General features: G+C 34.9%; 1 protein-coding gene across 1 annotated transcript in view; it reads left to right on the forward strand.

The window, feature by feature from the left end:
* Window positions 1-15,714, forward strand: part of LOC113238350 (mitogen-activated protein kinase kinase kinase 10) — a 75,281-nt gene extending 59,567 nt beyond the window's left edge. The window contains exons 9-13 of the mRNA XM_026475191.1: window positions 14-269; window positions 10,507-10,596; window positions 11,795-11,930; window positions 13,690-13,813; window positions 13,909-15,714. Coding sequence (XP_026330976.1) covers window positions 14-269; window positions 10,507-10,596; window positions 11,795-11,930; window positions 13,690-13,813; window positions 13,909-14,772 — 1,470 coding nt within the window. The 3' untranslated portion in view covers window positions 14,773-15,714. The remainder of the gene's footprint in view (window positions 1-13; window positions 270-10,506; window positions 10,597-11,794; window positions 11,931-13,689; window positions 13,814-13,908) is intronic.
* The last annotated feature ends 11,611 nt before the right edge of the window (window positions 15,715-27,325 follow it).

Genomic DNA, 27,325 nt, shown 5'->3' on the forward strand with positions numbered 1-27,325 from the left:
CGACCTGGCCAAGAAGCGCAGCGGCAGCCACGACGACCTGCTCGACGAGACCGAGCCGCGCCGCAACCGGTTCCTGCTGTGCCCCTTCGCCTCGACCGACGACCTGCACCACTACGACACGGTCTTCGATCTGCCCGGCGCGCCCGACAAGGCCAAGCGGAAGGGCAGCCACGAGCTCAAGCGGAACTTCCTCAAGACGCTGCGCTCCAACAGCTTCGGCCTCCTGGCCGTCGCCGGCCATTTCAGCTCGGAGACCACGGAGTTGCTCGGCGACGACTAGCGATTCGACCGGCCTTCCGTCGGCCGTTTAGTTAAGTTAGTCGTGTTAGTGATGATTAGTTCTTTACGTTTTTATTCCGACTTGTACTTTTAAACGTATCACTTTGAGAAACAAAACGGCGGTTCCGATATTATACTGTCAATTATATTATATAGTACGTGGCAAATGTACAGTTTTCATTTATGACAGCTACGGATAGACCGACTTACGTTATTCAAAAGAATAATGCATAAATGTCGATCTCTATATAAACCGACTTGACTGCTACGACAAATTGTCAACCAGCAAATACCATGTTTATTTGCACTCGATAAACAAAATGACGTATTGCATTTACCGCTGATGTTGCCAAAATCGGACCGCAAAAAAGAACCCTGTGAAAACTATCAAGAAAAACAAATTGTACAAAGACGTTGCCATATTGAGACATATCATTTTAAATTACTAACACATTCCTAATTGCGCATTTCGATTGCAATTTACCCTAAACGTTTAAACAACTCCGTGGCCACCGAAATGCTCCAGGTTTTAATAAGCACCGCTGTTAAATTAGACATTTCTTATGCTTACAAAAGTCTGTGGACGCGTTTTGTACGATAAACCCAAAGTGCCCTGCTTGATTATGTCGCGGCTTACAGTCGGACGTGTCCTATGACACATCCGGACGCCTCGGTTGGATCCATGATATAGCTAATTTCGATGTAGAATGTGTAACAACGAAACGTTACTAGGCAGCCAACGACAAACATAGAAAATAGTACATTATTGCAGAGTGTGATTGCTGGATCAATATGAGTTGCAAGGACGAGCGCTAACGAGGCGTTGTATTAATACGAGTCAAGCAATCCCCGTTCCCGCCGAGGCATGTACAGTGCTTTTCTCAAGCAATGTGAGAAAATAATAAAAGACTAAAGAAAAGAAGATATATCTCTAATAGAAGAAGTGAAAAAATATTAAATAGTAGTCTGCTGAACTTCTGATAATGTGGTTGTATGTGTATCTATTATTGTATTTTCGTTATTCCTCGCTACGATTAGAACTCATTTTCGCGACAAAAGCATAAAAAAGAAAAAATGAAAAGAATACCAAATCACTTTAGTTATTTTACCGCTTTTTTATTTTTTTTAATAAAGAAAGCGGTGCAGGTAGGCATTTTCAATTCTCGCAATTACGAATACTGAGCAGTTGTCTGTATGAGTTTTTCTTTTGCGTATTTGCAGGCCTTGGCCGGAAAGAAGTCGCACGGTCCTTATAAGACAAACTTTCCGTGTTCGTTTTTTGAAAGTAATGCAAACATTTGAGATAAGATTTTTTTCTCAATGCTCATTATTTAAGACTTACTGCCCACTGTCTGCTCGCCTAATTGGAATTTAAATAGATAAGTAGGGCATTATGTAGAAGTAATACTTACCTAGCCAATTATTATAAAGAATGCAAAGTACCTATTGGTACGTATGAGCTATGAACAACGTAATTAAATTTTTGTATCTATCAATATGTACTGCTAGATAGTAGGTAATGATAGATGAAAAATATATTAATTTACCACATATTGCACCAGCTTCTGTTTCCGATTCTGCATTTGAATTACTTCTCGAACTCAAATGTTTGCAATCTCTCCCTTCAATTAAAAAAAACATTAGGGATGACACAATTTATAAAATTAATTACTGGTGATTTTTGTTATTTTTAGGTGATTTGAAAATGTTACTAAAATGACTTTTTTATAAAAAAAACCGACCTCAAAAGTTCGTGGAATTACATCTATTTGCCAAGTTTTATTCAAATCTGTTTCCGAAAAGTGTACGAAACCGGATTCATACCATAGTTTGCGACCCTTAGAAGTGGAATATTCTATTCAAACTTAACTGGGACCAATACTGAAGTACCCTCTTTCCAACAAAGAAAGAATCGTCAAAATCTATTCACAAATGCGTCAGTAATCGCGTAACATACACAAAAAAATACAGTCGAATAGAGAACCTCCTCCTATTTTGAAGTCGGTTAAAAACAATCACAAGACATGATTTCAAGATTAGTGTTATCGAATTTCGTGGAAGAACATTCAAACATGGTAACTGAAACTGTTTTGAGGTGAAAACCCTAAAAATCGTATATTTTTGTTTGTTGACATTTATTCTACATCGAATTTGGCTAGACACATCAAAGTTACACATCTCTAATTTGCTGCTCAGTCTACAAGGGCTTTAACATGATCCACTGCATGGTAAACTATGAAACTACATGCATTCTTGTAATTGGAAATGAATGAATTAATCCAAAATGCCGAGACTACGCGACTATTCTCCCAAAGATGGGCGACCAGTTTTTTGGCTCATATCTATTTTTACGTTATGCTACTATAGTTCCAAAAAATCGCTTCCATTACGTTCTGCGGCAATGTAAATTGAGCCTTAGGTGTTTGTACAGAGAAATGAATTGGCCTTTTGAAACCTGGAGCAACGTCTGACTCCTCTTCTACTCCTGTAAATATACTACTTACACGAAGTACGGAGGATTTTCTAGCTAAGCTTTAGTCAATAAGTTAAATGAAAAAAATAAAAAAGACTTATTTTTAGGTTTAGGTAGACGTACTGTTAATTCACAGTCCAGTGTTTATTACTTTTTGTTTTACAAAATGGTGCTAAATTTTTTTTTTTTTTGGAATCGTCATAATGGGAGGGAAATCGAATGAATATGAATTAAAACGAAATGTCGATTGTTATTTAATTTAAATCGAGTAACATGCGATATGCTCGATAATCGAATCGAAAACGACTGATTCTTTGTCTATATTTCTCGCGTTAAATGTTTGGCAAAGAACGGATACTTATGTAACTATAGCATATAGTAGATAGTAGATTGTCGCAGCATTATGACGATTCCAAGTCTGACGGATTGCTAAATATTTATTAATCAATTTTATTTTACATAAAGTTACATATCGGTTTTCAGTTTTTCATATAAACGACAATTTTCAACCCGAATCTCGTGGAGAAAAAACTACAATGCATCAATGCTTGATACACGGAATTATAGGGCGCTTTCAAATTAGATTCAGGCGCCACTGTGACGCTGTGAAACTGCACCAATTCTAATTTTCATACAATATTTAGTTGTAACGCTGCTGTCGTGACATGCGCACTCCCCTTTGGCAGTCGCAGTCAGATTAGTATACGTTCCGAATCCGAGACTATATAGATCTAGAAAACGCTGACCCACTGCGGATGTCGCTTGTGCACCTAGATATAAAATGATCCCTCTGACATTTCGGACCGTGAACTAATAATCTCAGTACAAAGTACTAAAAACCAACCTCAAAAGCTCGTGGAATCATCATGACATCTATTTACCAAATTTTGTTGAAATCGGTTACCAGAAAATGCACGAAACCGGATTCATCCGCTACTTTGCCACCCTTAGAGGTGAAATATTTTCTTCAAATTTGAATGGGGACCACTGTTGAGGTACCTACCCTCTTTCCGACAAAAAAAGAATTATCAAAATCGGTTCACAGATCAGCCGGAGTTATCATGTAACATACATAATAAAAAAAATACAGTCTTAATTCACTGCGGCGCTTTTACAGTCGCCTGATTTGAAGGCGCCCTTACAAAAAAATCATTGCCTCTACCATAAGACTACAGTGACAGTTATCGCTAGAGATCGCGTAAAATATTTGTACACAAAATGTTGTTTCTTCTTGTGACCGCTTGGGGCGCTACATAATTTGCCATACAAAATTGCGAAGTAATTTTCGCGGTCGTTAGCGACAACTGCCACTCGTGGTAGAGGTAGGTACTGATGACAATGGACATTTTAGAGTCTAAAATATTTCTTCATGAGATTTCGGTTCGTTAGTTATTTTTAACATGCATTTATCTCAGTAAATCAAGTCTTAGTTTAAATTAGCTTGTAATTTAATATTTTTTCTAGATGTAACTTTTAGAAAAATTGATTTTAGAGAATGACTTTTGATTCAGTTATTGACTGACATATAGGATCTTGCCAGATTTTTGTGAGATTACAATGAAGTAAATGTAAGTTTAAAAACTCGTGAATTTTAACTAAAATTGTAATCTCTACTACTAGGCCGAATGTGAAACCAAATCTACCATTCACCGTAGAATAAACTGTATAAAATAGTTAACAGAGATCGCTTTTCCTTTTTCTTTCGAATATTTATGAAAACCTAAATTCATTGTAATCTCCAAAAACGATAATTGAGTTTGAAATAAAGGAATTGATAAATATTTTTTTCATTGTTGATGCCGCTAAAGGAACCTCTCAGGACAATCTGCTTTACCCTTGTAAGTATAATTTAGTATTTATTATATTAAAGAATGATGATTTGGACATTGAAAAACCATACAAAAAACGCAAATGAAAAATTACATGTATTTTTTTAATGTTTTCATAATTTTTGACAAGTAATGCTTTTCTTAATTGGTTCCGTTCTGGATGCTCTTGAGTTAATTTCATTTTCAAGCCCGCTAACTGCTTGATAAATGTTCCTACTGTTTGTCAAAAATTTTATTCCTGTCATATACTGTAATAAATTACACAACAACACTTAATCGGAAACAATCAATGCCACCGTTAAAGCCTAATAATAATTGATTTGATTGTCAAGTACATCATTATTATTATAATGCTTGCAATTTCAATGCTTTCTTTTTTTAAATTAAAGTAATGCGTGTAATACAAACAATGCATTTCAACAATGTTCAAATCCTCGTTCCTTCATAGCTGTCAACTGATGCATTGTGAGATTTTCTTGCATGATAAATCCCACAGACTGTCAGAAATTTGAACCACTGTCAATTGGTATAACTTGAAATCCTGTTGCCTTATTTATCTATTTTGATATAATTTACATGACTAATGGAGGCTTTTAAAACAACTGTGATTACGTGATGCTACTTATTGCATATCGCGGTTTTTTTAAACAAAGTACCGACGCATTTGTAAATATTTTTACATTAAGTATCTTATAAATAAGTGAATATTTTAAGAAATTTATGGTCGATAAAGACCTGCGCTGTCTCTATTTTGCATCAGTTGCTTAGCACAATTGCGCTCTATTTGATTTTGTTCTAAAGGCCCGTATTAATAAACAGCTTTTGAGTTCATTATTGCGTATCAGCGTGTGTACTCAGATCTCGCAACGCACCTCAAGTTCTCCTGTATTCATATGTACATACACTAAGTATAATCATCGCCGTCTTGGATAATACCATTTCAAGTAACCAAGACGCTGCACTTGATTGATTAGTACTAGAGTTGCAACGAATATTCGGTAACTATTCGGCTTATTTGGCCTGTTTTTTTTTTGCTATTCGGCCGAATACCTAAACCAGGGTAAGAAATCAGTACGGAGTACTATACAACCGACCTCAAAAGCCATTCATTCCCTAGTTTGCCATCCTCAGAGCTGGAATATTTTCTTCAAACTTAAATGGAGCCACACAAAAAAGAATCATCAAGATCGGTTAACAAATGGTATCGCGTAACATAAATAGAAAAAAAAGCAGTCGGAATTGAGAACCTCCTCCTTTTTTTGAAGTCTGTTAAAAATATAGTAAATTATCATAATGTTGAACATACATTGTAAGTTCGACAAAGCACAAATTTTCGCCCAAAGGAAATGTAACATAACTTAGTTATTTTTCTACGAAATTGAAAAAGGGTCAAATTAAAACTACCCAATAAAGTAGTTTAGTCATGACTAAATAAACTCGTAACAAAATCTGCTAAGTATCAAATTAAAATTATTTTTTTTAAGTTATGAAACTTGTGAAATAAACAATTAAAATATAAAACATAAACATTGAATAGCCTTTTTAGTTTCATTGCACAGAATTATTTATTATTATAATAATAATAATTATAATAATAGTTCTTTATTTGGAACAACAATGATCCATAAAATGTTAGTACAGACTTAAAACTATGTTAGTACTTATATTCTACTACTGACTTGGTACTACTTATTATCATCTATTAAGAAACTAAGGTACAACTTTAGTCACAGATAGCTCAGCATAACAAAAATAATAAATAATACATGTCAAAATTTTAAAATAAATTAATTTAAGTCAAATTAAATCAAATCCATAACAAAATGTCCATAAAATCTTAACTGTTATAAATGATTATAATTATATTATAATTATATTATAATTAATTATAACTTTAGTTAATAAGTGGTTTGCTTATTTTCGTACCCGCATTAATTAGGCCGAATATGGTATTCGTTGCAACACTAATTAGGACCTAATGTCTTGATCTATGATTAATATGCTGAAATTCTGATCTCCCAAATGACGCTTAGACTCAATAAGTAAACGTCGACGTGCTCTTAAGTGTTTTTAATTAATAAAGGTTGACTTTAGTAAGATTTATTAATACGGACCTAAGGTTCCTCGAGTAAAACATGCCAATTCGAGTTTTAAAATTGAGAATTAATAATGACAATAAAATCGTGTTCTAACCAGCATTTATAATTACACTCAGCCATTTAGGGAAAGTGGTATTCGATTAATAAATAATAAAAAAAACGGATAAAAATACAAAATTGAATGCCAATTTCTCTAAATGCTCTGTGTATTGACCATGTCACAATTTTTTTCGTTAAAGGGGTACATTTTAAGTTGTTGTGTCACTTTGGATTTGATTGTAAAAAATGTACGTTTTATTTGTTTATTTTTAAGTTGTGTGATACTTACTACTCAAGCAAATGTCGTGTGTGTTAAAGTAGATATTTTTAGTGTATGAAGTACGTTTCGATAGAAATTTCCAAGCACAATAAATACAATTATACCGTCTTTATTCAAAAACATAGACTAAAGGGTGATTTGTGACATTTGACAACAAGTATTGTTTGTGACTTAATAATTTGTCACCTTTTACTTTCATACAAAAATAAAAATATTTAAAATCGTTCTGAACGGTGATAATTCAAAACTCAGTAACGCGTGTGACGTTCGTTTAGGACGCTTGCACGTTTGAACTTACTACCTTGCTACCAGATATGGATCTAAAAATGTCACATTGTACAACAAAAACTTGAAAGTTTATTTTTCGTAAATTTGTTATATTTTGTAAAAAGTCGTGGAACAAAAGCTATATTAGAAATAATGACCTGAGAGGTTGTTAGAATTTAAAAAATAATCGTATACATAGGGAATGTAGAGGAGACATGATTGTTGCCTCTTACGTCACATTAAATTCTCGCTTCAGCCAGTCCTTCGACCTGATATTTAAAGCTTAAGGAAAATTCTTTCGAAATGTACTAGTAGCATTTTTGAAACACTATATTTTGATGTACTATTTTGTATCCGTTTGACATTTTGACACTTTTTATTTTGTAAATTGTAAGCATTTGTTTGCTTCCAGCCAGATTTGTTTAGTTTTAAAGCTATGCATGCTTAGCAGTTCATAGTATATGCTATATTACGTACGTTATAAGTAAATATATGTATTTGTTGTACTTACTTTTGGTTAGAATATCGCTTATTTTCACCACGTATCCGGCACGCTTTCAAATGTTTACAATGGCGTTCTTCTAATGTTTAAAACGTGTGCTTTTGGAAGTCTATTTGATAACCAATTACTCTACTCCGTATATGACTATCGTAATCATTTACTTTGACACTTTACAATGGTATGACATTGACAACTGAATGCGATTGCTATTGTCATTTTTTATAGATAAATATCAACGTATATTCACGATTAGAGAAAGTCAGAAACTTGGAGGATATGCCCCGGGGCGATGAGTCGTAAAAAAATCTAACTCAACGCTAATTCGCGAATCTTAACATTGAAGACAATTGATTGGCCAGCACACCGGTTTGCATGATGTCGCCGTCTCTGAGGTCTCGAGTTCAATTTCCGACCGGATCCATGTAGAAAAACTAACTTTTCTGATTGTCTCGGGGGTGTTTGTGGTTCCGTCGTCGTTTCTGATTTTCAAAACACGAGTACTTTAGTTTACTTTGGAATCAGAACAACGTATGTTGTCGAATATTTATTATTTAAAAAATATTAGATTATAATTTTGATTCCGGTTCAGAAATAATACTTTTTTCTTTTAATCGTACGATCAGTTAGTGACAATTTTCGACTTTTGACGAGTGTCAAAATGTACGCAACAGCAATCGAGGAAATGCTTATTCCAATTCTTAGAAAAAAAAACACCCAGCTTGCATCACATAGACTTCCAAAACCTAGTATATAACAATTTTATGATAGTACAAAAAATCGCTGTAACGCAGTAACATACCGTGGTGGTGGACAGAGGCTCTGCGCAGAGCAACATACCCAAAACTCTGCAATTGTAAAAAAACCAACTGAAAAAATTCTTCGGTGATCTGGTTCTCTTATATAACTCGACTTTTTATATATTAAATAAACCTTTTCCATAAAATCGACATTGGTGTATTTTTTTAACATGGGATTTACTAATCAATAGACACTAACTATACCCCATTAATTAAACAAGAAGTCAGAGCGTTGAAAAAACCGTAGACAAAAAATGGGTGACGGTTTAAAAAAAAAAGAATTAAAATTCGCTTCCGCTTTATTCACTACAACTACATCTAATCGGGCAAAAGGTTTTTATTTATTATTTTTTAATTAAAAATCTTTGACGTAGTTGCGAAAGTTTCAAGTGTTTGTTTTGAAGTCAAAGCACATGTAAGTATATAGAATCTGGTTATATTTTGTTTGCTTTTTTGTTTTCTACAATGAATGAACTGTTTGGCATGTATAGTTTATTTGTAGCGTAGAAGATTTTGGTATTGTAAAGGTGGTATGTATACATACTGACTTTCATATATTTATCACCTATAAAACTCACTATAGATATAAAAATATATCAATTTTGTCAGTGTACCAGCACTTTTATAAAAAAAAACATTGTGAACACACCAAAATGTTCTACATTGACTTATCAAGTATTGAATTTATTTTGTTATAAATAATGCATGTATTTTTCGTAAACTAATTCAGAAGATTTTTTAAATGATTAGAACGAAAAAGCATGGATAAGTATTTTTGAAATTTCACATATCTTCTGAATTTGTTTATGGTATATTCTTTACACTTTTTTATGCACATTCTTTTTAGCATGTCCATATCTATAGTCCACCAAGTTCTTGTGTATATCCATGAAATGTACCTCTAATATTTCATGTCATTGTTTTTTTTTTACGTTTAACTATTTTTATTCGGTTGCTGTTTGTTCTGTTGAAGTTCACTTTTGTCAAAAAAAAGATACACAAACTGTACTTAGGCCTCATTCTCTGGTACTTTTATCGTTCATATCTCACAGATCGTCTTTCTCCTCACTTTCGTTGCTCTGTGAATTTTGAGTTGCACAGTCGATAATACATAGAGCTTTATACTTTTGTTCGTATATAGCCTCCAGTACGGAACAAGATCCGTCAATGTGTGGCTTGCTGTACTATCCGATTGTACGTCGTGTTAAAATAGTTCTATCGGTTTTCATATACATATATTCCAATATTCATATACAGTGTGCAGATGTGCAATGCCGAGTCTACAAGGGCAGCAAACGTTCTCCATTGATATATGCCTACCTTCTTTATGCAGGGTGGAAATTTGAGATGGGTCACTGCAAACGCAGCTACCTTCACCATCTAGCTACAGAAAAAGGACATGGACAGACTGTCCATTGTCCAGCTATTAAAAAATGTATTTTATCTTGCTGCTTTAAAAAAAAAAAAGAACGCTCATCGAAATATCTTCAAAATTCATGGCCAGTCTTCTTAGACCGTTTTCCTGTAGCAATGACGGTTAAGGTAGCTGCGCTTGCTGTGACCCATCTATAAATTTCCACCCTGTATAAGGAAGGTATACATGCGACGATCAATAGAGAATGTTTGTTTTTGAACGCTGAGTAAAATCGACAGTGAGTAGAGGGACTAGTTGCCAATATTACACAAAGAACCTAAGCCGAAGTCCACTGACGGCCTTCCCAGAAGATGTGGCAATCTTTTTAGGAGGCTTATGATCTATACCATAATATTTTGTGGTACATTGGCTCCAATTTGAAAAAATACTGAACGATAATTGTCTGTATGAGCGAAATATTTAATTCAAAATATATTAAGAACAAAAGTGCATTTCACACAAGTACCTGTCGCCAAAATCGCACTAACGCCTATGTTTCATTGACATAGGTTGTTTTCCTTACACAGACTTCAGCCCGGATGACTGGGGGCCCGAGTTCCCGCTCACCAGCGCCAACAGATACACAATACCTATGCCCACACTCTATAGTGTTGATGGTAAATTTTTAATTTTATTATTGAGATGTTTTTTGTGAAATAACTCCTAGTTTTTGATATGATTGTTAATACGAAGATCGAATACAGAAAAATTTCTTCGACTCGATGGGACTTGAACCGATGACCATGCTGTACCGTAGCGCTGCTCTAACCAACTGAGCTACAGGTCAAGTTACCTAGTTGTCGAAATTCTCCTACGTTTTAATTATAGATCTTTGTACTGGATTTTTCGATATTCATCGCCACTAGTGACCTCTAGTGAGAGAAAATAAGAACCTTCTTTATTTTCATTACTAAATCATTTTGCATGACAATATTCAAAATAATTATTTTTTACAAAACCGCTCGTAAGAAGGGCTCTGAAGGTTCATTTTATAGGATTCTACATTTAACTCTTAAACAACTGCAAATAGTGGTTCTCTGGTAGGTAAAATGGGGTCGTAGATTTCCATAGCTAACTTTTTTAGAAAAAGGGAATATCATATTTTCTACTGGTGGTAAATAAATACTTGGAACTTGATACTGGAGCATCATAGTTAATCTAAAAAAATAGGTGGTAAATAATTTACCTTGACATAATTATTATTATAACGGCAACCGGTTTTTGTTTTACTGGAAATTTAAATACCGTTAATACTATAGTCGTAGTCGTCGAAAGAAACTATCCTATTCTTGCGCAGGCAGAAAGCGCTTCAATTCAATTCAATATTCTTTATTGCACAATAAACAAGCAAAAATACAAAACAATCAAAAATACAGTGTACAACAGGCGGCCTTATTGCTAAATAGCAATCTCTGCCAGGCAACCTTGGGGTGATAGGATAAACTAAAAGTAGTAATAATAATAGAGGGCGCAATAAATATGATATTATTATTAAACATCATAATATATGAATGAAATAAATAATAAATATCTACTAACATATAAATTACATAAATACTTAAATACTAATATAATACATACAAATAAATATATTATCACCACAGAAGAGGGGGAAAAAAAAAAGAAAAAAAAACCAATAAATAAGACAGCAGAGTAGAATTTATAATTTAAGGTAATGAGCCTTAACTAGGATTTTAAATGACTCAATAGTCTTTGCTCGTCTGATCGACTCAGGCAGGTCATTCCACAGCTTGATGCTCCTAGGTAATTGATATTTCATAAGGTTCTTTATTATAAACGCATAAATGTTTGCAGGTTACAAGTATAAAAAGCCCGGTATAATCGAGCTTGTGTTGTACAACATGGCGGCTTTGCTTGGTGGTGTGGCAGCCGGATACGACGTACGCGTCTCAAACGTCAGCCCCTTGCATCCCACACTACAGCCGCATAGGTAATTATTTTATTGCACTCATCCAACACGTGCGCTCGGCGCCGTTTTACGTGAGACAGCGAGAGGCACAGACATAGGTCCGCTCTGTCTCTGAACTTAATAATGTTTAGGATGTACTATGCATTTGTCCAAATTTTGTATTAAGGGTGGGGGTGATTTTGAATAAATGTCAGTTGTAAACTAGACACCGAGCATATTTCACTTCTCCAATTAACAACCTTCTAAGCATCTGCTACAATTTCATGGGGTTGGGGTGGGGGGGGAAGGGTTGCTGCTCAATTGATCTTACCTTCGAATCCCTGTGGTGGCATATAACTATGACATTAATTTCTTAAAGTTGCGTACAATTTGTTAATGTTTAGTAGTGTTGTGAATTAAATGTTTTATTGAATGTCAGGATGTTTTACCAGCATGCTATTCCATTTTTTTTTTGTTAAATTACTCCACTAGTTTGTTATAATTATTAATACAAAGATCGAACACTCAGAAAAAATTCCTTCGATCCGGCCGGATTCGAACCGACGTCTTCTAGGCAAACCGTGTCAGACTAATGCCATCTAAGCCACAGAACGAACCAGCGGATCTCACGTATTTTTCCATGTGCTTGTTGTCGGATCCTGCTATCTGGTTTTTAACTACTTTTTAGCCTTAGCGCCGTTTATGAGAAATCAAAAATCGGAAACATTTATTGTATGAACTGGTAGATTAAGAGTTATGTATGCATACATTTGTTTCGCAGTTCTTAACCAAGTCGGGCGTACAATGTCTTAAAATTACAGTCATTGAAATTCAATTAAGATATACTATAAAACTCACTTAGATTATAGAAAACATTATCAATTAGCCATTTCTTTGAATGAGCCTTGAATTGATTACCATTTAAGTATTATATATATAATGTCAATCGGGATTCTGTTATAAAATCTGATTGCCGTTACATAAGTGCTGTGGTCAAAGATCGTGCTTTTTATTACAGGGAGTGCAAGACGGTCCTTGTTCATTACGTTAACGGAGTGCACAGTGGATATTTTAGTTAAAAAAAATTACTGTGATTACGTACAAAGAGGCATACTTCTAAAATGTATATTCCTGCTAACGTCAGAAAACCCTTTTCTTTGTACAGAGTTTTGAGGGAATAATCACTAGGTTTACTATAGGTTATACGCAAACACCGTTTTTGTATTGTGAATGTTTTAACAGCATCGATTGAGTTTCCCCAGAAAATAATACCATACATTAGTAACGGGTATATGTTCACATAATATGCGTTTATAGCAACTTCTTCTCACGCTACATCAACTAATACAGATAGTGTGTAGCAAATCTAAGAAAGTATTTCGTCAGTGTTGTGAATATTCACAGATACAATAAATATTAATATGCTATTCCTAATAATAGATCGGGAATTCTCGGATTAGTGTTCACTATCTAATCTCAAGTTCAATTATTCAAAACATTCAAGTATATATATATTATAGTATAATTTTTAAATAATATTTCACAATAAAATAATAAAACTTGCCACGGAAACAGCAATCTGAGAATGACCGAGGTATTTTATCTATTAACAAATATCATATTTAATTTTAGTACTCAATACTTATGTATTTTTGCCACAACTTAGTGTAAGAGCTAGATGAATAGGCATTTTTTTAGGCAAATACATACCATCGTAGGTCTCATCACCACTTGTTGAGATTAATAAAGTAGAAAAAATCAAACAAAGAGTTTACTTAAAATAGAATATTCATATTTCCAGATCGGAGGTCGAACAGGAGCCCATGGGCCCTACGCTGTACGAAGGCTACGGCTACGCGCACAACACATATCACGGGGCTACGAGGCACCTGCGCGCGCCTCTCAACGCCATCACTGGATCACCCGTAATTAACTCAACCACATTACAACAGCTCCTAAAATTTGCTTTCTCTGTCTGATACAAGAGTCACGTAAAAATAATTTGTTTTTAAATTTACAGATTTCGAGCCTACAAGCAATAGAACAAAAGCCAATCAGATTCACAGACTCCCCAACTCACTACGCACATCCCTCGTCGTCTTCAGGGTATGGTCACTCAGCACAACCTCTGTCCGGGACCTCCGGTTTAGGCACCAACTACACGTCAACACAGCCCCCTACTCCCTCTCCTAGACGTACGTCCTCTTCTACCTCCGATCACCTCGCATCTCCTCAACTACATGACCTATATCATAACTACAGAGAAAACTTCCAACCTTCGCCTTCACAAGATAGAGATTATTACTACCGCACCGAACCTTATACTTACGACAGAACTGCCGATTATGTTGTTAAACATCCTTACTGTGGATATGACGAATGTTCTTTCGAATATCGAGAACCTACGCCAGATTACAGGCCGACATTTTTAGCGCACAGAAGAACACCTTCGAATTCATCAGCGTCGAATTCCCACGCGGAAGAATTCTCTCCTTCAAGACAGTATCGATCTGAGAAATATAAAGACCGTAGAGAAGATTATAGACCAAAAGGAGAGTTCCCTAGGAAAAATGACTACTCCTTACCTAGAGATTACTATAGAGAACCCCAAGAAGTCGAAAGACCAGGGAATTTAGGCTTGGAACTAGCACCGACCAAACTAAGATCAAGTCTTAAAAAATACAATAAAAAATCTAGCGCATCTGGCGGTAGTTCTGGGGGCGGTACTCCGACAAATCCTACACCTCCAGATAGTTTAACCAGTGAAACGGACAGTTCGTATGTTTCGGCCAGAGACGCATCCAGTGGGTCGCAATCCAGGGTCCGGTTTAGTCCCGAAACAATGGAAGGCACGCAAGAAAGGCGACCGTCGCGACACTCGTAGCGAAGGCTAAAGAAGTTCGACGACTACCTCGTGTGACAGTTGCGGCAACTATATAAAATTATAATAAGGGCTTAGAGGGTGTCATTTTAGAGGTACAAGCATCAATTAGGAGCAGAACTGATTAATCAATTTTATGGTAATCGTAATGACGAGTTATTCCATAGACGAATTTATTAGTTATAATTCTTTAGAATAACTTTTAAAACTTAACTATTGCAGTTATTATCAAGTTAAAGAATATAATATGAGTTAGACAATATTCATTACGTGTTAATATCAGTTGTCTTCAAATTGACGATTGTTGCCCTTGTCAGTGGACCCACCTCTTAAGACCCTGGAGCCGTATCTGTTATCTGCTAGCGCAATGTATATACGCTTGCAAGGTAGGCGTGGAACGCTTTGTTTTACGGTTGCATCCGACCGCTGATATTACGCACCTAGTGTTTCAATCACGTGTAGACATTACAAGCTTCACTTAACTGGCTGGTTATCTAGGACGAACTTGGGTAACGGACCTGAAGTAATATCTGATATAATTTTACTTAGTGTTAGCTTGCTCTCAAGGCTCAATTTACATTGCGGCGGAACGGAATGAAATGGTAGCGTCACTGGAATGCTCGAGATTTCCCGCGAATGCGATAGTATTCCAGCGACCGCGTCTTCAGGCGGTAGTATTTCGTTTTCGTCGACGTTTGACGTCACCTGCGCCTGCCGTCGCACCACTTCCCGCTGCTTCCGGCGCCGCCGATGACAGCTGCGGAATTCTTGCGAATGCGCGAGAATTCCGCTGAAGTCGCGGAACGTGATTTTTGGACCGTATCTAGTTTGCACGTACACACAATTGACCGTTAATGTTCATTATGCTATGTACAATATCGTTACAAATATTCGCTTCCGTGTCGTTCCGCTAATATAAATTGAGTCTAAGAGTGTATACAACCTCAAATGGCTTTGGTTGATTCCGCACAACAGTGAAACTGTTGAATCAATCGCTTTGGGAAAAAAAAAATAGTAAAATTGATATACACTGATTACCATACAGTGTGAAAACACGATTCGTAAAAGTTTTCACGATATAAAAAAAATCACAAACCTGCTTACATAAATTTTACAAGAAAACCGCTGTATTCAATAGGTACTTTAACAGGTACCAATGATTTTTTTTTTATATCAACTGAACTATAACACGTATACTACACGATATGCATTTTTCAAATGGATTTAATTACATTTGTAATAAAATTAATTCTGAAGTGAAGCCAGTGTCCCTGTCGCTCGACCTAATTCATGTTACAACCGTATTCTTGTAGGATAAAATTTGAATTCAAGCTGAGGTAGTTTCGACTCTTAAGTAAAATGTCGAATACACTCGTATATTTATGTTTCAATCACGACTTGATCTCGTTGATCCAGCGCTTAGCGATGCGGAGGGCTCTATTCTTGGTGAGACCAATTTGGGTACCGAACTTTTTAAAATACTAAGTTAAATAGTAAAATATTAAGTTTAAGACCAGGGCCCTAATTCTGCCGGTTGTGAGTCGATAGAGTCAATGGCAGGGTTTTGTACGTTTGGTATTCTGCTAAAAGTTCATTTGCCATTGCAATTTTTTGGTATACTGATCAATGGCAGGTCGATGACCTGCTAATTATTTGACATAAAAAGACATTTATTGATTTTTTTTTTTGGGAAATCACTCCACTAGTTTTGTTAGTAGTAGTGTGCAGTAAGGTTATGAATACTAAGATCGAGAACACGGACAAAAAATTTCGTTTCGTTTTAACGGCGACTAATTCCGAACAAAGATCTATAACTGACAAGTACACGGGGCGGAGGCGGCCGATGCCACTGCTAGCGGTACCGCGCGCGCGGTCACGGACGCCATTCACGCGTGCCCTCGCTTCTCTCTATCTAGTAGCTGATACAATTGATTTATTTAATTGCACCTTGAGTGAATTCAAAAAGGTTGCCTTACATATAATATGTTATGGTTCTTAAATTATTGTATTTATGTGCCTGCTCTAACGAATTAGGTTTTGCCTGTAACGTTAGTCAAGTTGTTATGTGCAAATAAATAAATAAAAACACAGTAGAATTTTGCCGATTCGGTACCCGTGGCTCAGACGGTTAAAGCAATTCTACGGTGCAGCATGGTCCCGGGAAAATGTCCCACCGGGTCGACGAAAATTTTTCTGTGTGTTCGACCTTTCTATTCATAACCATATAAAAATACATGTTATTTGAAAACCAAATTTCTGATCCCACCAAGTCACCCTGAGACATAAGTTGACAAGTCCCATGTGCCTATAATTTCACCAGCACCCTCACCTTTCAAAACCGGAATAGGTAAGATGGCAGTTTAGGTATAGAAGCTCTACTGCTTCTAAATAATAATAGTAATTTGCATAGTAATCACCATGGTAGGTTTAGTAAGGCAACATCGATAATTAGTGATTGAATTAATGAATGAATTTCATTCCACTGACACTCTGTTCTACTCAACTGCCACAGTAACTAGACTTTATCAGAATAACAAATATTGTCATAATTGCAATTACACTTAGTGGAGTCTATGAACTTACAATGACCAGTGCTTTCAAGAAAAAATAGCAGAATTGGGGCCCTGGTACTTTGTGGAGTATTATATTAATAATGTCATAAGAAGAGTCCAAGGAAAGAATGATCAAAGTCACTTGACGAGAGTTTAAATAAAAATGAATTCTTAATTTTGGAGAACTTTTAAATATTGGTGAAAAAGACACGCACAAATACTACCTGAAATAAAGTCAAAAGTGACATAAATGTATGTAATGCTGTGTAATGCATTTTAACTAACAAATATTTATAAATCACTTAACTTTTCTACCATTTATTCGCAAACATTTTTATGACTAAACGTAAAAGCTAATTTTTCACGACATTCAACTTTATTAGTCTTAATTAAATTTTTATTGAATTGATATTCAATGATTTTTTGTGGAATGACTAGTTTGTTATAATTATTAATACAAAGATCAGGAAAAAACACTCAGAAAAAATTCCTTCGATCCGGTCGGATTCGAACCGACGTCTTCTTGCATACCGTGCCAGACGCTATACCAACTAAGCCACGGAACGAACCAACGGACCTCACGAATTTGTCTATGTGCTTGCGTCGTGTCTTTGTGCTTGGTCTTTCAACGACTTTTTAGTCGTAACGCCATCTATGAGAAATCTATTATAGATTTATTAGTCTTTTTTTGATTTAGGCAAAATACGCTCAGCGTTTACCGAACTAGATGGCGGTATTAACTCAAAACGTGTTATAAGTGACTTTGATCATTCTTTTCCTGCTCTCTTCATTTGACATTTCACGCTGAACACCAGGCTGACTTTCAAATTAGACAATGCGAATTCTAGCTGCACCAGCTTGGACGAAGAACGTCAAATGACACGTCAATCGAAGTTCATGTTATCGAATCTCTTGTTCTTACTACCATGATATATACCGTAGCTCGGCTGGGAGAGCGGTAGCACCCTGTGTAGTGAAGTCGCTGGAATTTTTCTGTGTGTTCTATTCGACCTTTGTATCAATATAATAAAATTTGTGTCACAGTCACTGCCGCTCTCTAAAAGGTTCATTCGCATCATGCGTCTTTTCGGCCGAATATTACTTATTTGACAGTACAGTGATGTCAGCATTACTGTGTTCCTGTTTTGAAGGGTAAAGGGTGCTGGTGAAATTACAGGCACATGGGACTTGTCAACTTATGTCTCAGGGTGACGGGCGCAGTAGTAGTGCTCGTTAGATCTTTGCAATTTAAAGCTCTGTAACTGTCATGGACAGGCGTGTAGTTACCATCACGCGCACGACTAGTTCGCCCCGTCACTTGCTGTTATAAAAAAAAAAATCATAAATTCCTCATACAATGTGTTAAATTTTTATGTGAAATTACTCCACTAGTTTGTTAAATATGCTAATAATTATAACAATATGTTAAGTTCGCTCCTTCGGTCAAAGTGAAGCTTGTAACACGGCAGTTTAAAACCACGTGTTAATTTTACATTCCAAGTTAAATGTGCAGTATGAAAAGGACATTTTCAGTGATAAGTAAGTAATTAGTACACTATATTCACAATAAGCTGTATATGTGGAAATTGCCTTCTTTTCAAGGCTAATTTTGAGTTTTGGATATTTATTTTACATAGCATGAATTCCTGCTCCAGCGAACCATTAACCTTATGAACTCAGAATGTTTTAGCCACGTAATTGATATTAATCACTCCGTAATCTAAGCCCATTATCTATCAAAGCGGAGCGGAGAAAGACTGTTACAATAACTAATGGTGTTTCTTTTCGATTAAGCATCGTGATGTCAAAATAATGGTATATTATTGGTTACGTCCGCTCCGGTAAATAATGTGCCATAATTACCGCCGAAACGAGGTGCCCGATCTATATATCTGCACTCTAGTCTTCTATGTTGGTGGATTTTTATGTGTAACTGTCTTCAAATTTAACGCACTTCCAGAGACACTTCCTTTCAGGGCACGTAACCCTTCCGTCAAGGTGTGAAGAAGCATGCAGAGTGGAGGTGGCTAGGGCAGGGATTGTATCAACACTGCATTAGGTACAACACTGTATTATTCCTTCATGTTTGGATTCCATTTTACATCAGGTGAAATGGAGTCGTCTGCCTGTTATGTATAAAAAAAACTTGTAGAAGCACCTCAGTAGCACCACTGTGGCGCTGCAGCCACTATTAATTTTCACACAACGATTAGGAGCACAGTTGCAGCGCCACTGTCGTGACACGTGTTTCCCAGTCACAATTAGTGAACTAAAAATTACCAAAGTGCTACTACTCTACAAACGGCTAATTTGAAGGCACCCTTAAACCAGACACATACGGGTGATAGAATTTGAGCCTTATAGACGAGATTAATTAAGTAAACGAGGCGTAGCGGTACAACCCCAATCGATTTTTAAATAGGACAAAAGTTCCGTTAAAGTAAACATGGAGTGGCGACAGCGCCATTCGATTTTCAAAACGGACAAAAGTAACAAAAAGTGTTGCCATTAAAATTGACAGCAGAAGACAATTTTAATATTTCCAAACAAGGACAGTCGGCTCAAGTAAAATATATATCCATAACTAAAATTGTAATAGCAATAAGCTGTGTGTATTCGCAAATTGTGTTCATTATATAATGTTGTACATTGTGTATGATACATTGTAGTATTGTACTAATTTTGTTATAGATTAGTCGTAACGCAAAACACTATAATAACTTTGAAACGTCAGTACATATTGTGAACTTCTGTAATTTTTTTTAGGTTTTTTCGCAACTCTAGTGCCCTGATTGTAAGGTATCATTTCTATCTTACACATATGACCATCGAGTATTTTTTACGTGTTCTCGATGGATATTTGTACCTTGTGGAATAATATCTGTATAATAAGAAAATCGAAAATCGCACTCCGAGTCTTTTGAAAGATAAATTAAATTATACAATTTAACAAAAAAAGTTACTACCCACCACATGTGCATGATTTGAAACTTTGTATAAGAATGTACAGTTCAATGCCCTGTTACCTGACCCCCTAACTATCTATTTAGTTCTGAGCAGATAGGCCAGTGTGAAGAAACGTGGTAAACAAACTTAACCTTGAACTCAATTTGATCTTTAATTACATTACATAAATACAAATTTCAACCAAAAACCTGGAATTCCTGTACACTTTATAATATGGTCATTCATATATGTATATAGCTCAGGTATCTTTGGGCATTGACTGTACTACAAGTGCAGCTGTTCAAATTTTGCTACAATCACATAATTCCCGTCAAAATAGCTCCATCGCAAATTACAGCTCTAAACGTTCATATATATAGAGTTCAAATCTGCTTGCTTGTTGCAATAGTCCAGAGAACCCGCCTATGGTGAACATTGTCATGTCAATAACGAAAAGAAGGCTAATTTAATGAAATTGTACATCAACTTTGTGACAATTGTGTAAGGTACAAACTAGATATAACACACAGCTGCAGGAATTACCGAGAAGACGCGAGAATTCTCCAGACGGGCGACTGTTTTTTGACTCATATATGTATCTACTTTGTACGTTAACACTATTGACGGAAAGATCATTATGCTATGGCTACAAAACTCTCTTCCATTTAGTTGGCTGCAATGAAAATTGAGCCTTCAAGTACGTATCTTTTATTGACAACTCAAATCATTGGCTTCAGAAGTCACTAACTGACAAAAACTAAAATTTCAGGCGCGCAGTTAATAACTTTTTCTTATTTTGAACGGTCATAGCATCGTATGTATGTATTTTATTGATTAAAAAATAGAATATGTCATTTTTATTTTTTAATTAATACAATGCTTATGATGTTATGGGTGTTCAATAAGAAAAAGTTATTAACTACTCTCCTGAAATTTATATATCAGGGTCCACAACTTATTTTTACTTACGCCTTTATTCTGGCGGATATAGCTCACATTCACGTTACACGGTGTTGCGAGGCACAAAAATTGTACAAATGTAAATAAAACCTGCATTGTAATAGCTAAGGCATTTATTACGTTGCCCACGATTTGTTTCTTATACAGGGTGTTATGAAAAAGTATGGTTTAACATTATTTTTTTGCTTATCTTTAATCCATTCAAATGCTTAAAGATAATAAAATAATTACTTATTACACTGATGACCTCGGCTACGATAACCCGTTACTCGCGATACGTATATGTAAAACTTTGCAGTAAACATTTAACCGCAAGAGAAATATCAACAGCTTATTTTTGGGTCTTAATTTTAATTGGTCTAACCATAATAGTATGGTTAGACCAATTAACTTAGTATATATAATATAGATTATATATACTCAATAATACGTATAATAAACCAAATGTTAAAGCTCTCCGTGACAAGTAATATACGTACCAATTGACGCGATTAAAGATTCATTATACCTCTTTATGACACCATGTATATAAATAGTACAAATGTATAAATAAGAATTTAGGTAACTTTAGGTGGATTTTTTCAAAAATCACATTTCTGTGACATAATATTAAATAAATAAATATTACTATCAATTTTACGTTTTAAAATGACTATTAGATAGAATAAAAATTTGCCATGCAACAGCTAAGAAAAACAGACAATGCAAAAAGAACAAAACAATTACGTAAAAGGGCTCAGAAAGTTGCTCCATTGCAGAGGACTGTGGCATACATCTCTGATATTCTGCCATAGCCCGTCATATTGTTAGTTTACAACCACGCACACATCTGAGCAAAAATGACAATTAAAAAACAATTGTAAATCTAAAATGAGGCTATCAACGCAAAAGTGGTTTCACCCATATTTGATGCTTTTTCTACAACATTACTTTAAATAATACAAAAGTGCTTGGATGATATTTCCGTATATAATTTTTTTTATGCATGAAAATAGTATCCAAATATAAATATAAAAAATAAGTATGTACTTTTGTATCATGAACTACGTAATTAAACATAATTAAATGAAACCTGGCTTCGCAGCAAGGCAATACAATGAGTACTTATACACGACAATGAATACATACATTTAATTTGGCTCATCGATAACACAAGTTATTTTTAGTTCTAGCTACAATGTTAATTTATATAGAATTGTACTGTTGCCTAAAATAACATTGCTACGTGAAAGGATGTCTTATGAAACATTGTTGTGGCCAATTTCGTTTTTCAACAACAAATATCTTATAATCATTTTAAAACGAAAAAAAATCATTTGTTTATGTATTATCAAGTAAGATGTATGCATATTGTACAAACAGATCAAAATGTTAGATATTTTTACTGAATATCATAGTGTAGTAAGTGCAGCTTTTATATCAACCGGAGTGTACATTAGATAGATATAATTATGGCTCATTCAATCTGAATTGATCAATCATACCCAGAAAATGAAATAATATAACGTAATTTTTTAGACGTGTCAAAATATATTCTAAATATGAAATAACTGCCTTCGTGGCTGAACGGTTACCACACTGGACTGCCACGCAGATGTCCCAGGTTCGATTCCCGGGCCGGGAAAAGTATTTGTATCGCCTACATTTATTTCTCTCGTGAGTTTAGGCTAATTTGTTGTTGTCTATATGTTTCTCTAGTGCGGGACTGTGAGTGTGCCTTATTTATTTATTTATTAAGTGCGTATCGGCTGAGACGTAAATCAAAACTAAAGTTCTCCTCTATTAATAAACTTAATTGTCTTGGATGATACCATCTCAAGTGACCAAGGCCCTGCACAACATTGATTCGGTGTAATAACGATCTAAGCATTGAGCCGGTTCATGCAAGGAACATCCTTCTGAGAGTCTTCTTCCTGGACACGAGTTGCTGTGGCGGATCTGAAAGTCTTAAAATAGTCTTCGGCAACTCACATCCTCAATATTTTAAAACGCGGTGAAATCATTTAAGGCAAACTAGTTAAATTACCAAATAAAATTAAATTGTTACAAGGACATACTTTTAAATTACAATTGACAACAATGCTTTTGACACATTGCTTCTATAGTAATAAATTACAAATGCGTTACATTAATTTGAAACTGTAGAGGCTAAACATTAAATCCTATTAATATTTGCACATCTGCTTGAAGGTTGAGTACAACGAACCTAATTTGACTTATGACTGTATTCTGGCAAATAAACGTATTCTATTCGGACTCAAGTTGGTCGGAGTAAGGATAATTTGTTCAGGTTAGGTTTTGCGGTTGGTTCTAACTACTCTCGAAGCACGAAATCTCCATTTTCCCACTATGGTTGACTTACTTTCGACGTCTGTCAACGAAAAGACTGGCCCGGTCGAAACTGTCAAATCGCGTTGTCATACATTAGTTTTAGCGCCAATCGAAACTCACATCTTTAGGTCATGCATAGTGGAAAAACGGGTACGGATTTTGAGCTTCGAGAATAGGGCTGGATTGTTCATGCGGTGCGACACAAACGAAGACCCATTTCCCATCATGCCTTGCGTGCCCTGACACCTGTTCGCTAATGGGTTTAATGACAGTTGCTAGTATTGTATATGCCATCGATGCGATAAGAAGAAACGATCTTGAGTTGTGGCTTAAGAGTTTATACTACCTCAGCTCGAATTCAATTTTTTCCCGTTCCAAAACACGGTTCATTTTGCTTGGGGCGGACACTGGATTTATTTCAGAATTTTATTTTTTTTAAAACGTAATTAAAGCCTTTTCAAACATGAACATCGTATACTATACGCGTTCTGTTGAGTTCAGTTGATATTAAAAAATATATTATTATATGTAAAGTATCTATTGAATACACCGGTTTTCTTGCAAAATTTCAAGGGAATTTTGTGTATTTTTCTATCGTGAAAAATTTTAGTAATCGTGTTTTCACGCTGTATACTAATCAGTGTATATCTTCAATTTTACTACGTATTTTTTCCAAAGTGATCCTCAGTTTTACTATATATTTTTTCCAAAGTGATCCTCAGTTTTACTATATATTTTTTCCAAAGTGATCCTCAATTTTACTTTATATTTTTTCTAAAGCGATTGATACAACACTTTCACTGTTATGCGGAATCAACCAAAGCCATTTGAGGTTTTATAGAGTCTTAAGGCTGAGTGCCGTTTATTAATACCAAATTAAGTTATAATATTTATATATGAAATAAATATTAGACAACATCATATACGTTGCTCTGATCCCAAAGTAAGTAACCAAAGCACTTGTGTTATGGAAAAATCGGCAACATCAACGCTACTACCAACATCCAGTCTCGAGACAATAAAGAAAAGTTAGTTTACTACATTGACCCGGCCGGGGATCGAACGTGGGACCTCAGAGATGGCGACACCTTGAAAACTTGAGGTCATCAATTTACTTATAAAGTATATAGATCTGCTTATTTAAATACATTATAGTACAATTACACATTTTATCTCTGTATTACATCGACTCTCCGGAGTAAAATCCAATCGTCACCAAGTTGTAAAATTTAAAAGAACAAATTTATTAGGAACAAATATTAAGCAGGAAAATCAGTATTAACGTCATTATCTTGAAGTCCAAATTAACATAATATATTTACTATATAAGACATCTGAGAAATTGAGTTTCCAGTTACAATTTAATTAGCCTCGAACCATCGACAGACCGGTATTAGTAGGAAATTAAAACGATTGAGTGAATAAAAATGATAGTGAACTATTTTTTATTTTCAACTTATATATCTGATTTGGTCGCTTGTATATGATCAAACCTTTGAAAAAAACGTTATTTTCGTGGTTTTACTAGAGTTCCACTAAATTTGCCGGGGTCTGTATTTACAATGTCTAGAATTAAATATAGTGTTTTTAAAATACATATTTTATCTTGCAATATCTGTGTGACCATTTTTTCGGGCCTCTATAGGAACGACATTATAATAAATTTTTTCGCATTTTCGCAGGCATCTTTTCAAGTAACCATAAACGTAATTGATTAATACTTATAATGATTTTGAGCCATAGTAGCTACAGTGAGTGAAGTTTATTAATAAAGGGGATTTTAATTTTCAAATGATGAATAATTGTTAATGATATTTCTTAATAAAGTTAATTGTCCTAGGTAAGTTTGAGATGTCGATCCTGTACTTGATTTATTAATACGGTTCTTATTTTACTCCAATTATATTTTATGGGAAAAATGGTTGATCAATCGGATGGAATGTGCCTCCTGATTAGATGTACTACGTAACTAGTCGGCACTGTGCGATTGCACATCCCGCAAAGATATTGTAACGATATTGTAAACAAACCTACTCTTGAACATTGGAGAAATCTATACTCATGTTATTTCTGAACTGTGAGGGTAATTTACATTGGTATAATTAAATAATCTGCATGACATTGTGACCCATTCCAGCTAGCTTTATCTGGATAATTAGAAGAAAAAATCCCACCCAAGTTTATTTTTGTCGCAGTATTATGGCAACTCTTTCTACCCCAGATTGGGGACAACATACTTTAGCAAATTGTTCAGTAAAAGAATGCGAGAAACATGTAGAAAACTCTATCAGTAGTACCGGAAAGAAGAAACTTTTTTTTATTTGCACTTTGGATAAATGTAATTTAAATTATATGAAGAATGTGGATATCAAGGGGATCAAACGCTAATCGAAATTATTCTCACAGTTTACTTAAAACAATATTTATAAAATGTCCCTTGTTCCTAAAACTTGTCATCGGCCTATCAAAATTTCGAAAATGCCTGTCGTGACGGATTTACCATTCCAATCAAATTGACGAATGTGTGAAATTAATTTACTACAAAATTTAAAAAATCACAAACTGAGAAAGAAAGTTTTGTTTTCGGTCCTCCTTATCAAACTAATGTAATCGACATTTTAGCGAAATTGAGTTATTAACATGTCGGAATCACCGAAGAGAGATCTACAACCCCCTGTAATCGGTTTTTTAATATCTTATTTAGTTTCAGTTTTATTGTGAAGCAAAATCAGCGTAATTTACATTTTAGGTGACAATAAAACTTTACGTGTTAATAGTGTTGGGTCACGGAAAAATTTCCATTTAAAAAAAATCATATTTTTCAGCAGAATTAAAATTTGTCCGGATATTTTTCCAATATTTCTCCTTTCGACGTTGACACCTGTCAATTAAGTGGCTCTCAGCTATACAAATTTGTTTTATAATTCACGTTAAATACAACTTCAAAAGATATTTCTAAACGTAGAATATAATTATGAACCTTAGGAATTATATTTTTTAAATTTTTCCATTTCTCCGGATAAATTTCCACTGAGTATTTGAAATTTTTCAGAAAATTACCCAACAGTAGGTTAATATCTCGAAAGTTACCTAAATGCAAATGCGTTAGTTATGACAAGCCCTCCTGGTGTTGCTAACTTTACAGTTGTAAAAATTAAATTTGCCTATAATAGTCTATTGGAGTTCATATTTAAGTTAGTTTGATTGGAGTAAAATTAGTGTATTTAACCTAAGGTGTGTATATCGAATAGCTTTGATATTATTAGCTTACCCAGTGCCTAATGTTTGTGGGACTGTTTTAATAGGATTGGAACGATGGTTACTGAGTGGGAAGGTTGTCTCATTGTGTCTTCATGCTCTTATGACGTCATTACTGAATATCTTAAAGCCTTATAATGAGTATATAGGTAATTAAGTATGTTTTGTAACTTGTGAACAATCTATTTAATTTAAAATACCTAATTTACTGTTACACCATTTTATACTGTTACACCATTTTAAATTAGTACAGTACAACTGACGTTACAAAAACAGGCTTACGTATAAGTAGGTTTATTTATTTATTTATTGAGAATTGGCTGTCGATAGGCCTTCAGCAAAATAGTTATGACACTCAAAACGCAATATGCTTAAACTAAAAATTCCTGTAAAAACTGTAACTACAAAAACCCGTTTACATGAGAGATCGTGACTTATACACCGCAACATGAAACAGTTCAAAAATGATCAGCCCCATCTAGCGGTACAATCAAAATAATGTTTTGAGG

Source organism: Hyposmocoma kahamanoa, unplaced genomic scaffold (assembly GCF_003589595.1).
Source record: "Hyposmocoma kahamanoa isolate Upper Pololo Valley unplaced genomic scaffold, ASM358959v1 95, whole genome shotgun sequence".
Taxonomy (NCBI): domain Eukaryota; kingdom Metazoa; phylum Arthropoda; class Insecta; order Lepidoptera; family Cosmopterigidae; genus Hyposmocoma; species Hyposmocoma kahamanoa.